Here is a 14,672-nt window from a genome sequence, read left to right on the forward strand (position 1 = left end):
TTTATTTTGAGACAGAGAGAGAGAGAGAGAGAGAGAGAGAACAAACTGGGGAGAGGCAAAGAGAGAGGGAGAGAGAGAATCCCAAGCAGGCTCTGCACTGTCAGTGTGGAGCCCTGTGCCGGGCTGAAACTTACAAACAATGAGATCATGGACCTGAGCTGAAACCGAGAGTCAGACTCAACCAACTGAGCCACCCAGGTGCCCCAAGACTGGCTTTTTAAATTCATCATGTCTTTGAGACTCATTGAAGTTGTGTGAACCAATAGTTTGTTTCTATTACTGACAGTATTTTTTGTATGGATATATTATATTCTGTCAATTTAGGACATTTGGATTTCCAGTTTTTCATGATTGTGTATAGAGGTGCTATAAACATTAGCATACAGACATTTGTGTGAATATACTTTTTTACTTCTCTAGGGTTAATAGACAGAAGTGGGGTTTCTGGGTCATATGGTAATTTATTTAACTTATAGGCAACTACAGGACTGTCTTCCAGAATGGCTATACCATTTTGCATTCCCACCAGCAATGTAGGAGAGTTCTAGTTGCTACACATCCTTGGCAAGACTTGGCATTTTCAGTATTTTTATTTTAGCCATTCTAATAGGTGCATAGTGGGTATCTCGCTATGATTCTAATTTACAGTTCCCTAATGGATTTTACTTCTGTTGAACACCTTTTCATGTGCCAATCTGTCATCTGTATATTCTCTTTGGTAAAGTGCCTGGTGAAGACTTTGGTCCATCTTTTTTTTTTTTTTTTTAAACTGGGTTATCTGCTCACTAAAGGGTTTTAAGAGTTCTCTATATATTCTTTATGTGGACTTCTTTATTGGGCATGTATTTCCCAAATATTTTCTCCTAGACTGTAGCTTGTCTATTCATCTTCTTAGCATTATCTTTTGTGAGCAAAAGTTTTAAATTCTAATGAAGTCAAATTTATCAATATTTTCTCTTTGGGTTTATGTTTATGTATTTTTTTAAATGTTTACTTATTTTTGGGAGACACAGACAGCATGAGCAGGGGAGAGGCAGAGACAGAAGAGAGGATCCAAAACAGGCTCTGTGCTGACAGCAGAAAGGGAAATGCAAGGTTTGAACTCACGAACCATGAGATCATGACCTGACCCAAAGTCGGACACTTAACTGACTGAGCCACCCAGGCATGCCGTGGGGTTTGTGCTTTTGGTGTCTAAGAACTCTTTGACTAAGCTTTCATCCTAAGTGTCCTGAAAGTTTTATGGTTTTATGCTTTACATTTAAATCTGATTTATTTTGAGTTAATTTTTGTGTAAGATGTGAGGTTACAGTTGAGGTTCATTTATTTTGCAAATGGATGTACAACAGTTCCAACGCTGTTTGTGGAAAAGACATTCACTTTTCCACTGAATTGGCTTTACATTTTCTCTCCCTTCTATTTTTCTGGAAGAGATTATGTAGAATTGGTGCTATTTCTTCTTTAAATGTTTCATAGAATTCACCAGTGAAACCATCTGGGCCTGGAGATTTTCATTTCTGAAGGCTTTGAAACAAGAATTCCTTAGTTGTTACAGGACTATTTGGGATATTTAGTTCATCTTGAGTGGGTTTTGGTAGTTTGGTGTTTGTGGCAGTATGCTATGGGCCCTATGCATCCCTGCATACCTTGCTGGTTATGCCAAGAATGCAAAGCTCTAACGACTTCATTTCGGCCCTTTCTCAGGACTGTGAGCAGAATGAAGTAACATTTTCCTCTCAACCCAGCACCAGTTATAAAAGAGATAAATTTCTCAACTTCAGTGTTTCTTGGGGGCTACATGAATCCCACTGCCATGGACTACATCTATTGCCACGATGGACTATATCTATTGCCTCCATGGATGTAGGAATTATGTGTAACCCATGCAAACCAACAGGAAGCTCGTGATATTTGCCAAGCTATGAGTAACAAAGTCCTTCATCTCTGACCTAGGAGTCTCATGTGCTCTGCAGTCTTTATGAAAGAGTAACAGGTTGTTAGCTTCTTAATAAAATCTCACACTCTTCGTAGTTCTTGACATACACTTTCCAGAGAGTTGATTATTTAACCTAAATTGTCCTATTTATGTAGATTTTTGCAGTATTTCCTATTGTCCTATTAATATTTGCCAAGTCTAATACCTCTTCTTTCATGACTGCTAATTCATATTACCCCTTTTCTTCCTTTGTCAATTTTAGTATATGTGCTGCCGAAGCGAGCACTCCTTTGTCAATTTTACTAGAGGCTTATTAATTTTACTGATCTTTTCCAAGAACCAGTTTTGGTTTCATTAATTTTCTCCATGGTTTTCTGTGATCAAGTTAATTGAAAGCTACTCTTTATTATTTTCTTTCTCCTGCTGCTTTGAGGTTATTTTTCATTTATTTTTTGTTTTCTTAAGTTAAAAGTTTTGGATTATTGATTCAAGACTTCCCTTCTTTATAAGCATTGTTTTTTGTTTCTTAAAGATTTTATTTTCAAGTAATCTGTGTACTCAACGTGGGGCTCAAACTTACAAGCCTGAGATCAAGAGTTGCATGCTCTACCAACTAAGTCAACCAGGCACCCCTCTGTATAATAGGTATTGAATGCTATAAATTTATTCCTAAGAAATATTTTAGCTTCCTCTCATGCATTTTGATATGCTGTATTTTCATTTTGTCAGTTCAAATTATTTTTACTAAGCCATGGTTAATTTGTTTGTTTTTCAAGTATTTGTAGATTTTCCAGTTATCTTTGTGTTACTGATTAGGCTCAGAGAGACTATTTGATAACTTCAATTTTTTTTTTTTTTTTTTAGATTTGTTATAATTTATGACCCAGGTTATAGTCTATCTTGATGAATGGTGTATGCATACCTGAAAAGACTATATTCTGCTGCTCTTGGGTTGAGTGTTCTACAAATGTCATGTAGATCCCATTGACAGTGTTGTTCAGTTCTATATTCTATTCAGTTCTATATATGATGACTGAAAAAGGAGTGTTGAAGTCTCCAACTACAATTAAAGGTTTGTCTATTTCTCTTTTCAGTTCTGTTAGTTTTTGCTGTATGTAGTTTGAAGATCTGCTGTTTGGTGTATATATTTAAGACTGAGGTGTTCTTGATGAATCAACTCTTACCTTTTTATCCTTTGTTTATCCCTGGTAATTTTCATTACTCTGAAGTGTATCTTGACATTAATATAGTCATGCTGTTTGCATGGGTATATCTTTCCTGTCATTTTAACTTACCTATATCACTATATTTAAGTGAAATTTTGTATACAGCATAGTTGGGATACAAAAAAAAATATTCTGACAATCTCTCAATTGGTATATGTAGAACATTTACATTTAGTGTGATTATTGATAAGTCTGGATTTGGGTCTATCAGTTTGTTATTTGTTTTCTGCCTATTTTTCTGTTTTTAATTCCCATTTCCCTTTTCCTCTCTTCTTTTGGGTTATTTGAACACTATTTTAGCATTCCATTTAAACTTTCATATTTTAATTTTGCCAAAATATTTGGGTGTAGGGGTGGTGGTGGTGGTGGTGGTGGTGGTGTGTGTATTTTAGTTATTGCTCTAGGGATCACAATAATATGTACTTAACTTTCCAAAGTCTGCTTGGAATTATGTCATGGGGATGTAGAAATCTTACTGCCATGTTACCAAAACCAATTAACCCTGTTTTGAAGATACTAGCAATAAGGGGGTAAAAATGAGAGGTAAAAAAGGGAAAGGAGAGAAAAAATATGATCATTATATGCAAATGACACAACTGTTTGCCTAGAAAATACAAGAGAACCAACTAGAAAATTATTACAATTATTATAATTCAGTTAGAATTGGGAGCAAAATTAAAATACAGAAATTAACACACTTCATGTGTAAAACAACAGCCATTTGCAAGGCAGAATGAAAGAAAACACTCAAGTATCCAAGGGGTATAATGAAATGTACAAGATCTATATAAAGAAGTCCTTTAAAAGTGATTGGCAAACACATGTTCACATTAAACAAATAGAAAAGTATTTCATACCACTTTCTTGGATCACTATGAGAGCAATCACAGGTTCACACAGTTAATGAAATGCTTGGCTAAGGAGCCAAAAAGATGAGCAACCATCTGTGGGATTAATATCCAACATGTTAATAAAGTCGTTTCTCCCTAATTTGATATAGGAATTTAGTTCATCCCACTAGAAATAGTAAACAAGATTTTTCTTTTAAAAATCAGAAAAATTGATTCTAAAGTTCATTATGAAAGAAGTGGTAGGTATAATCATAAAAATTATAACAAAGAAGAGCACTAACAGGTAAATCTCCCCACCAGACAATATGGCATATTTTAAAGCTACAATTATTAAAATAGTGCAGTTTTAGATCACGCATCAAACAGTTCACTGAAATAGCCTTAAGCCCAGAAATAGACTAGCAACAAATCAGTAAAGAGAAGGTAGATTACACAATATATGATGTTGTAAAAGAGGGCAACCATCTGAAAAAAATTAAGTTGGATCCCTAGCTTATATTTTATAGCAAAATAAATTCTAGGTGAATCAAAACTTTAAATAGATAAAAATGTAAATCTACTAGAAAATATGGACAACTGAAACATAATTTCAAAGAGGTAATGCTTTTCTATCTGTGACATAAGAAGAACACAGAAGCCATAAAAAAATTGAGAATTCCACTGTATTAAACAAAATAAAAACCAAAAAAGCTCACCTGAGCTTGGTGTCGGGTTTTTGTTGGGCTTTATTACATAGGCATAGCCAACTGAATCATTGGCCACAAGGCTGAATTTAATCTCCAGTCCTTCCCACCCCAGAGGTCAGGCTGTTATCACTGTGCTACAAAGCCCCAACTCTCTAATCACATGGTTGGTATTTTGGGTGTGGCTAGCCTTCATCCTGAGTCATCTCATTAGCATGAACTATCAGGTTCCACCATGAATAACAAAGACACTTCATTCACTCTGGAACTTCCAAGGATTTAGATCCTGGAAAGGGGAGGGGGGCTGTAGTGCTGGGAAGAGGGGAAGAGGCATATTTTTTTATCCATTTTATTTTATTCCAAGTGTTTAGAAGCTACTTGTAATAGCAAAAGAGTGGAAACTAACACTGTCCAGTGGCAGAGGACTGATTTAAAAAAATTAAAATATACCCATATAATGGGGTTCTATGCAACGAATGAAGAAAAATGGGGCAATTCTGTAGGTAAGGACACAGAATAAACTGCTGAATATGCAAAACATTGTGTACGGTATACTATAGTACCATTTGTGTTTCATATATGTGTGCGTGTTTATATACACACGAGGCCATCCAGAAAAATAAACAAGAAACTGATAGCAGAGTGTGGATCAATGGAAGGGAAATGGCTGACTTAATTTTTTACCCTTTCAACCTTCTGATTTTTGCACAATTATGCACATAATACCTACTTAACAAGAATAAAACATCACCATGTATTTGCACATTTCTCTGAGGATACTGAACATTACATGTAATTTAATCTTTGATTACTAACAGCCACTGTCGGAAGTTATACTGAACAACGAAGCCCTAAGGGTCTATTCAGGCCACAGGGCTGTTTTCACCCACACTGCATGACCCCAGGCTCCTGTGATTTGAGTTAGTGCCATTTTTAGTTTTTCCGATTTCTCCCAGCTACTTCTCACTGCCATCAACCTTCTTCCTCTAGTTGACTCAAACTTCTTTTAAATTGGTGCTTTTAGGGGCGCCTGGGTGGTGCAGTCGGTTAAGCGTCCGACTTCAGCCAGGTCACGATCTCACGGTCCGTGAGTTCGAGCCCCGCGTCGGGCTCTGGGCTGATGGCTCAGAGCCTGGAGCCTGTTTCCGATTCTGTGTCTCCCTCTCTCTCTCTGCCCCTCCCCCGTTCATGCTCTGTCTCTCTCTGTCCCAAAAATAAATAAACGTTGAAAAAAAAAAAAAATTTTAAATTGGTGCTTTTAGTTGTAGTGGTCTGAGAAACAAGGCACATAGTTCCAATACTATATAAAATAGAGAGAAACTGCCTCTTTGACAACTTGAGGAAGCCTCTCATAACTGATGAGTTTTAGAGATTAAACTTCAGAACAACTACTTGGCTATGCAAGATTTGTACACATTCTTGGCTGCATGTAATTAAATGAAGAACAGGCAAGGAAGGCATTAAGTCATTATGGGAGGTTCTATGATTTAATTCATGCCATACTGCTAAGTACATGTCTGAAACTTTTTCAAAATTGCTTTCATTAATTCAAGAAACATTTTTGAGCATCTCGTGTGCACCAGGGAATGCTCTAGGTGCTAGGGATACAGCAGGGAACAATCCAGACGATGGCCAAACTCCCTTAGAATTTACATTCTAATTGGGGTGAGAGGCAACAGGCAAAGATAAAGTGGGAAGTTTAACAAGAAAAGGGGAAATGTGACAGAGCAATCCGGATGGGGTAGCATCTGTTCGGATGACCTCTCAGTTAGCATCTGATCAGAGAAGAACCACTAGGGTATCACTCACACACCATTTTTAATATATAAAAGAAAGGATTTGGAATAGGGATTATAGGAGGCTGTTCTTTTGTGACAGGGAGGCCCCAAAAAGGGAAGGGGGGACGGATGTGAAGCGGGGGAAGCGAGAACATACTGGGACCTGCCAGGAGAGGAGAGCAGAACCCACGGGGACTCAGTGGAACCCATGCCAGTCTCCCACTGCCTCCAAGCCTCCAACCTCAATGACAGGGTTGTGCTGCAGAACCTGGCACCCTCTGTCACAGAATGAAACACACACCTGGCCGAGGAGTTAGAGAAAGTAAAGGAGGTGATCCAGCAGGAGCTGGCGTTTCTGCATGCCTGGTTGTTGGCCCACAGACCAAAAAGATAAGCCAGCAGATACGCAATAATGTGGGTAAGCCACAACAATGCGTGCCCTGCTTGGACCTTTCAATTATAGAAATCTGGATCTGGCTACTTAACTTCTGACTTCTGAATCTCACACCACACATCTCTTGTGACCCACACGATCCTAAAATTATGCAGGGAGAATTAAGAGGAACATATCTCCAGTTTAGCTATGCTGGCACCACATAAAGCCACTACCGATGGTCAGAGGTCTCTGAAAGATATTTGAGCTGAGAACCTGGAGGGCAAGGAGGATTCAGCCACACAGCCAATGCCAAGATTTGGAAGAGAGTATTCCAGGCAGAAATAGTTACTGCAAAGGCCCTGAGGCAGCGATACAAACACAGTATTTTTTGATGATGGGGTTGGAGTATGGTGAGAGGGAGAGTGGTATGAAATGAGGTCAGAGAGGCAGGGATCAGGTCACATGGGTCCTTGTAGAATACAGTAATGAGCATGGATCACTTTTTTCTAAGTGCAAAGGAAAGCAAATGGAGAGTTTTTGACAAGCCAGTAGTAGTTTGGTCTGATTTATCATTTTAAACTCTGTTTTAAAATAATTTCGAACTTAAAAAAAGGCCTAAGATTAGCACAAAGAATTCTATCATCCAACTGATTTCCCTTCACTGTGCAGAGAATGGGCTTTGGCGGGCAGGGCCACTTCTCTCTAGGACTCCTCCAGATCTCCTGGTTTTCTATGTAAGCCACACTCCTAGAGGACGCTGTGCACGATGCCCTGGGGAGACGTGCAGAAAAGGCTGCCGGAGTGTGGAAGCAGCAATATTCCTTCAAGAACTATTCAAGAGTTCAGGCCAGTGTGCTTCCACACTGCTTTTCAGATTTCACAGGAAAACCAATTTTGTCATTTTAGTCTCAACTCAAGAATTCATGTTGGTACCAAAAATGGTATTACCTTTTTAGATCTGGTCTCAAATTGATTGGTTATATTACTTCTCAAAACAAACAAAAATCTTGAAGATCTGACACCACTGAAGCTATTTAAATAGAATGTTACACAAATAATTCTGGATTTCCTAAGAATTTCCCGAGAATCGGCACTGCCTCCTCAGGGAAACGTGCTGAAGGCGCCAGGGCTCATGTTGATGCATGTGTTCTAGTCTCACTACATCACAGCTGGCCTTGGACTTGCCAATCTTCTAGTTTCAGTAGACTTAGCCTACAAGTTGAGACCACAGACAGCCTTCCTAAAACAAACTCTTTTGCCTCTAGCTGAAAGCCAAGGTTCAAATACTGAAGTGTGCTCAGTGCACACTTACACGTGAAACCTCACTTCTGAGCTCAGTACAATTTCAGGTTTAATGTTAAAATCAACAGCCAAAATTAACTATGGATAGCCACGCATTCTCACTGAAAACATACACACCTAATAGGTGCTCATTAAATCATGAGGGTGAAGTAGAAAAATGAAAGAGAAGTCAGGTGCCTTTAGAGAACTCATTTATTCTCTCTCACACGCAGTTGAAGGGGAGCTCTGCCAGCACGGTAGGGCTCAGTGACGAAGATAAGGGGCCTGACGCACAGCAGAATTCAGTTAAGCAGGAGCTAGTATTGTTACACGTGTCAACAGAAGTAAATATTATCTTTACCCTCCTAAAGGAAGAAATAAAATGGAAAAAAAAAAAGGAAAAAAAAAAGCTCTGGACATACTCATCTTCTTTAAGAAAAAAATGTAAACACAGATTTAGGAAAGCATGATCTGTCAGAAAGAAAAGTAGAGCAGTTTTGATCTTAAGGAGAGTTTGCAGTCTATCCTTCCATGCTCGGCGCTGACAGGTCTCCTGCAAACATCCAGCAAGAGAAGAGCGATGCTGTGCCACGACTTACGAACTATAGATTCTGAGCTCTGATTACTAGATTTATTAACAGTGTCTTAGGTGTTATATGTTAATTATTAACAACTGTTTTCCTTCATTTAACAATGGCTCCTGAATAACAAAATAAATTATCAACAATCCAACCATAAATTAAAAAATAATTAAAGTAAAAAAAGACCTGTTAAAGTTTCATATATGCAAGCACAACAACATATTTCATATATTCGGATTACAGTTTCTGTGATCTTTGCGTAAGCAACAGAAAAGTTACTCCCTTTCCACTGTTGCAAGTTCACAACACTTAGGAAAAGACTTCACCTTTTTGTCCTGCTTAAGTAACTGCACCTCAGTTGAACGCGACAGACAGAAACCGGGGTTATGAGCGAGACGGGCTAAAAGAAAAGGCTGTGACCCCACAGCAGATCACGTAAGCCTAAAATATACTTCAGACTTTCTAGTGGTAACCTGCAGCCCTCGTTTATTAGATAATTTACAGAGAACTGTTAGGAAAATGATTTAATGAGCAGGCTGACCTCTGCCATTCTGCCACTTTGCCGCTCAAGAACCTATGCATCTTGCCTTTAAAATGAAACAGAATACTGTTCATTTCCAATGAGACTAGGTGTCAGGTAAAAACAAAGACAAAGCCATAGATATATTAAAGTTACGCTACGTTAACTACTTAATTAAAAACTTTAATTACCAGATCAGTGCACCATTTCTTGCTTAAAAATGTAATACCTTTGACAGTTGATAAAGAATATTTTTTTTAAAGCCAGATGTGAAAATGAAAAGGTCTGAATGACATGACACACAGAAACAGAATCCTTTCCAATCAGTGACTACTAATGGGAATACTCATTTTATACAGCAGGTATTGACAACCATTTAGCAATTCTTTAAACAGGCACTTGATAGAGTGTTTTGCAGCTAGCATACTCAATACTGAGGCATCACATACACAAAAAAAATATGGCTTTATTACAAAGGATTCAAGATGGCAACTACTTAGACTCCAGTGCCAACACGGATTATAACAAATCCAGTGAGTATTTTGTTTTTCAATTATTCATAGAAAATTTAATCCTGATTAAGTATCCTTGGGCAGGAATTCATGGGTAGTTGATGACTGAAACCAACATTTATGTGAAATGCTTCTGTTAATTTAATCTGTGTATACGGCTTAATTATGATTGGGGATTCAATGTAAGAGAAATGAATTATATCAGGATTAAAATTTTAGTACCTATCACATAGTACTTTTTCCTTCTTTCTTTTTAAACATAGAACCCTGTTTGTCTCTTCACCTAAGTGCTTACATTTGAGAACTCTTTGTAACGAATAACCTATGTAATGTATCTAAGTGTTATTTTTCATAAATTATCTGTCAGAAACCCTTTGCTAATCAAGCTAGAACCTGAACTAGAGCCAGAAGTGATAGAAGAAAATGGAGAAGAACCCCACACACAAATAAACAAAAGCTTATTCATTTAGCTATAAATATACTTTATATTCACATTCTGAAGTAATTTCATTTTCAATTCCTTTAAACTCCAATACGAAATGCATTTTCCTCAAAGCATAAAAAGAAGCAGTTTTAAATCAGTGTATTACACTGACTTTGTAACTGGAGTTAGATATGTATAAGCAAGTAATCATTTAACTGATTACTTTTCACGAGACTATCAAACCTGAGTTAACTATTGATATGAGACGAGGCATTGTAAGTGGTGAATCTCTTACCAAAATATCATATAATTCTTTTTCATCTTAATTTCCACAGAGAAATTGCATAAATCACCTTATAACAACACTCTTTCTTCAAAGTTTATTAAGCATATTTCAAAACATTTATTACCTTTTTTCAGTTTGATACTGCTTCAATGCAGTTGTATAAATAACATGCTCGGCCTTCTTTGTTCAATTTTCCATACCACAAGTATGAAAGAAAAGTCACTGCATTTGGATCCTTATTGCACTCTCAAATCAATTCACTTTTCCTTTAAAGAAAATCAAGTATCAGAAGTGAGGCCGACTTTTGTGCCCAGATGATATGGTCAGTGGTAGTGTTACTGAAGAAAGTGAAGAGACTTCCCAGTATAGACTGTGGGACAGAAAGAGTCTGTAGAGAATAACCATGGAAACGGACTGGCAAAGGATAACACCTATTGTAATAACCTGAAAAGAAAAGAAAGGGAATGCATTTACTGCATGCAGCAACAGACAAATTATATTCAAGTTATCATGAACCCACGTACTTTATATTTACATACATCCATATATATATACACACACATAAACTACTCCTCCATCTTTAACATGGGTACATTTTATCAAAGAAATTTTCAGTAGGAAAATATAACCAATGTTCAGAACTGTAACTGTTCAAGGCAAAACTTATTTAACAGTTTATAAACACACTCAATTTGCTAACCCATTCTCTCCTCAGGGTGCACACACCACAGGAAGAGATCCGAAAAATCAGCTTCCTGGATAATCTAGTAATGAGAATGAAGCATGATTCAGGTAGGGACCTGAATCTTGAAGAGTACTCTAAAAGCCCTTTCAGAAATTCTCAAGTTGCTTCTTTATTTTTGTAGACTACCTTCCTATCTATTTACCCCTTGTAAACACCTCAGGTTTAAGAAACATCCATGTGTTCAAGCACAGACTGCATTGCTTGTAAAAGGTACCCGGCAGAACACTTTGGAATGATGGAGTCGTTTACCTTCTAAGAAGGTGGGTTTCAGCACAATGAAAATGGTGGCACACTTGAGCGTGGCATTGCAGTCTGCAGTCTGTTAAAGCAACTAGACTGATTTTTTTAAATCTATTTTGATTTTTCCACTATGCTGTAAAACATCTTAATCAATTTTTCCTAACAACGACGGATTATGAATCGCCTCATTTATAAAATAGTATTATGAAATAGATTAAAATTAACAAAAGCTATTTTTATCATTTTTTATTAACTAAATTAAACATTTTTCTTTTGCACTTAAAGTTCTAATTTATATACTCGCCGGTTCAATATTTTATTTCAAAGCTTTATTTTAAAGAGCTCAATGTGGCGCCTGGGTGGCTCAGTGGGTTAAGCGTCCAACTTCGGCTCCGGTCGTGAGCTTGTGGTTCATGGGTTTGAGCCCCACACGAGACTCTGTGCTGAGAGTCCCATCCGGCTCAGAGCCTGGAACCTGCTTTGGATTCTGTGTCTCCCTCTCTCTCTGCCTCTCCCCTGCTTGCACTCTGTCTCTCTCAAAAATAAAATAGAGCTTAAAAAAATTAAAAATAAAATAAAATACATAAAAAGCTCAAAAAAACCTCTAAATGGAAAAAAATAGGCCTTTTCACCTTTAATAATTTCCCAATAAACACTATAAAAAACCACTGTGATCATGTGTTTTACTTACCTTATCTCTTTGGTAGTCACTAAAAACGACAGAAATACATGCGAGACCTGGATGGCATAAAAACCACAAGATACAGCCCTGAAACAAATGAGAAGTAAGTCAAATGCAGGCAGCTGTATCTTTATTTTCAGAGTAACATTACTAGCATATTTAGGAGGTCCTGATTGACCTCAATTGATCTTCAGAGTAGAGCTTGCTACTCTAAATATAAAAAATAAATTTGATGCTGCTAGGATAACATTTTGTTTCTAATCACGTGGGTATTTAAAATTTTGTATTTGTACATCTCTTATATGTACACATTTTAATATACTTAATAGTGTACACTATGTTATATATTTAACCATGAAAATTCATGAATATAAGCAACATCAAGCATTGAGAAAAGCAAAGTACAAACGTGTACTATTTCTGTAAAAGGAAAAAAGTAAGACCATGCATTCGTATTCGCATGTAGATACAGGAAGAGATTCTGTAAGAATGCCAAAGCACTGACAGTGCTTGCCCATTTGTGAGCTAGTACGCAGGACAGCGGAACTGGGCAAGGAAGGATGGGAAACTTTTTAACATTATACTTTTCAAGCATCTTTTTCTATCTTCCCTAGAACCACGGCAATATATTCTATCTTCCAAAATTAAATGTTAAGTGAAATAATAAGTTAATAATAGGAGCTGTTGAGACACCTGGTATACTGAAGAGAAGGGAAAAAACAAGATGTAAAAAAAGGTGTTTAGTATACTACTGTTTGTGTAAATACGGAGGGAAATACACAGGAATACATACATGTTTAAAGTTCTCTAGGAGGGTAAGTCAGGAATTGATAGCAGTGATTATAGGAGGAGATAATAACTGGATAGACAGACGAGAGGTAAAAAAAAAAAAACTGCTCTTTAAACACTTTCAGATGTTTGAACCCATTCAAAAAGTTAAATTAAAACATATAAAATATTTTTAAGAAAAAGTTTGTTACTATCTTCAATATAGAATGAAAGAGGAAATTTAGTTTTAAACCCCCTTAAACATATATTAACTTTTCAAACAATACGCAAACCCATCCATCCCTGTGACAAATTCAAAAGCAAAGTGACGTGTTTTTTTGCCCGTTTGGCACTCAGAAAGCTGACGTGGGTTCCTGCGGCTGCAACAGCAGCTTTAAGATGCTGAACACTGGGAATGAGGAATTTGGCCCTACTTCCACAGCCACCTCGGAATGGACGCTGAGCCCTGTGGACTCGGGCGGGCAGACTAAACGGCTTATCCGAATACCGTTCTGGGTTGCCAAGAGGAAGGTGTACGGATTCTGTCAATCTGACCGAAAAACAGAACTCTGTAGGAGGTAGACTCCTACAGCGTCACTGCCCCAACTTCTCTCATCTTTTCCTTTGTTAAACGGGTAGAGAAAAAAAAATCAAATTTGCTTTTAGATCCCACGAGGGTAAGGGACACAGAAGAAGTAATAAAGTAAACATGACCTCCTTGGGAGGCAGTGAAATGGCTGAAACATACTATGTCCCCAGGCTCCTGCTTCATCTGCTTTTGCTGAGAGCTCCTTACGGCTTGTTAGAAAAGACTGCATAACTCTGCATGTGAACAGTTCATAGTTAATAACTGTTTTTTGAGAAATGTAAGCTGTATTCTAATGTAATTTTTAGAAAACTCTGATACGGAAAAAGAGTGTAGAATTCCTATTGACAAAGAAATTATGACATAGGCAAACTGACCTAAGATTACATGGAAACTACTATCGCAAGGGTTCTGTAAAATGGGATAATACCTACATCTCACAGGTTGTGAAGATTAGATGAGCTGGGGCACATAAAGGGCGTATCTCAGTGCTTTGGCACAGAATACAAGCTTAACCAATATTAACATGGGGTTGCTTAACTTCCCCCAAAAAGTAGAACAAAGCTGATAATCACAAGAAGCCATTTTCTACCCAAACCCATACCTTGGCAAATGTGATGTAAAACTCCCTTTTCAGCGTGCTTCTCTCCACTGTGATGATCTGGTAGAGTCCACAGCCTAATGACAATGCTAGGCAAATTCTTAAAATGATTAGCAAGATCCCTGCTAAGTTGTGATGTGAATGGTAGCTGTGAGGACTGGTATCTTCAAACTGTTCCCAAAGTAGCAAAATACTCTGCAAAATACAATATTACATTTAGAGAGAGAAAAAAAATCATGTCTACTTATAAGTAGAGTACTTGCTTTTTAAACACCTCCTTAAAGCATATATAAATATTCCTAAGAGGTTCTAAGACTTATCACACCATAAAGGTTGTTAATAAAACACAGACACCCAGCACAGACTTTACCCCCCTGATACCCTACCCTACAGCAGACAAAAGGGATTTTTATTGAATGAGACCAACATACAGAAAATAAAAAATGTGAATGTTACCCCAATACAAGATATCTTTAAGGATGAAAATAAGTTGAAAAGGTTAAGAGTAGAAATCTGAACTTTCCTCTAAATCTTTCTTCCTTCCACACTATATGAAGAATCAAACTGCCCTGTATTCAAGCACCATTGTATCAGGG

The 14,672-nt window shown here is 37.3% G+C and overlaps 1 protein-coding gene across 3 annotated transcripts in view; it reads right to left on the minus strand.

Annotated features, from left to right (window-relative positions):
• GPR180 (G protein-coupled receptor 180) overlaps nucleotides 1-14,672 on the minus strand; it is a 41,175-nt gene that overhangs the window by 3,103 nt on the left and 23,400 nt on the right. For 2 of the 3 annotated variants that reach the window (XR_005793986.1, XR_005793987.1), the window contains exons 7-9: nucleotides 14,080-14,271; nucleotides 12,131-12,208; nucleotides 10,579-10,898 (exon numbers count right to left, since the gene is read on the minus strand). Coding sequence is in view for 1 of the 3 variants with exons in the window: in XM_040487241.1 (XP_040343175.1) it covers nucleotides 10,740-10,898; nucleotides 12,131-12,208; nucleotides 14,080-14,271 (429 nt within the window). In the remaining 2 variants the exon portion in view is untranslated. Of the gene's footprint in view, nucleotides 1-8,326; nucleotides 10,899-12,130; nucleotides 12,209-14,079; nucleotides 14,272-14,672 lie in introns of those variants that run through there. The other variant, XM_040487241.1, reaches the window with a different exon arrangement.

The sequence above is a fragment of the Herpailurus yagouaroundi genome, unplaced genomic scaffold (genome assembly GCF_014898765.1).
Source record: "Herpailurus yagouaroundi ecotype Mexico unplaced genomic scaffold, PumYag 164, whole genome shotgun sequence".
Lineage (NCBI taxonomy): Eukaryota > Metazoa > Chordata > Mammalia > Carnivora > Felidae > Herpailurus > Herpailurus yagouaroundi.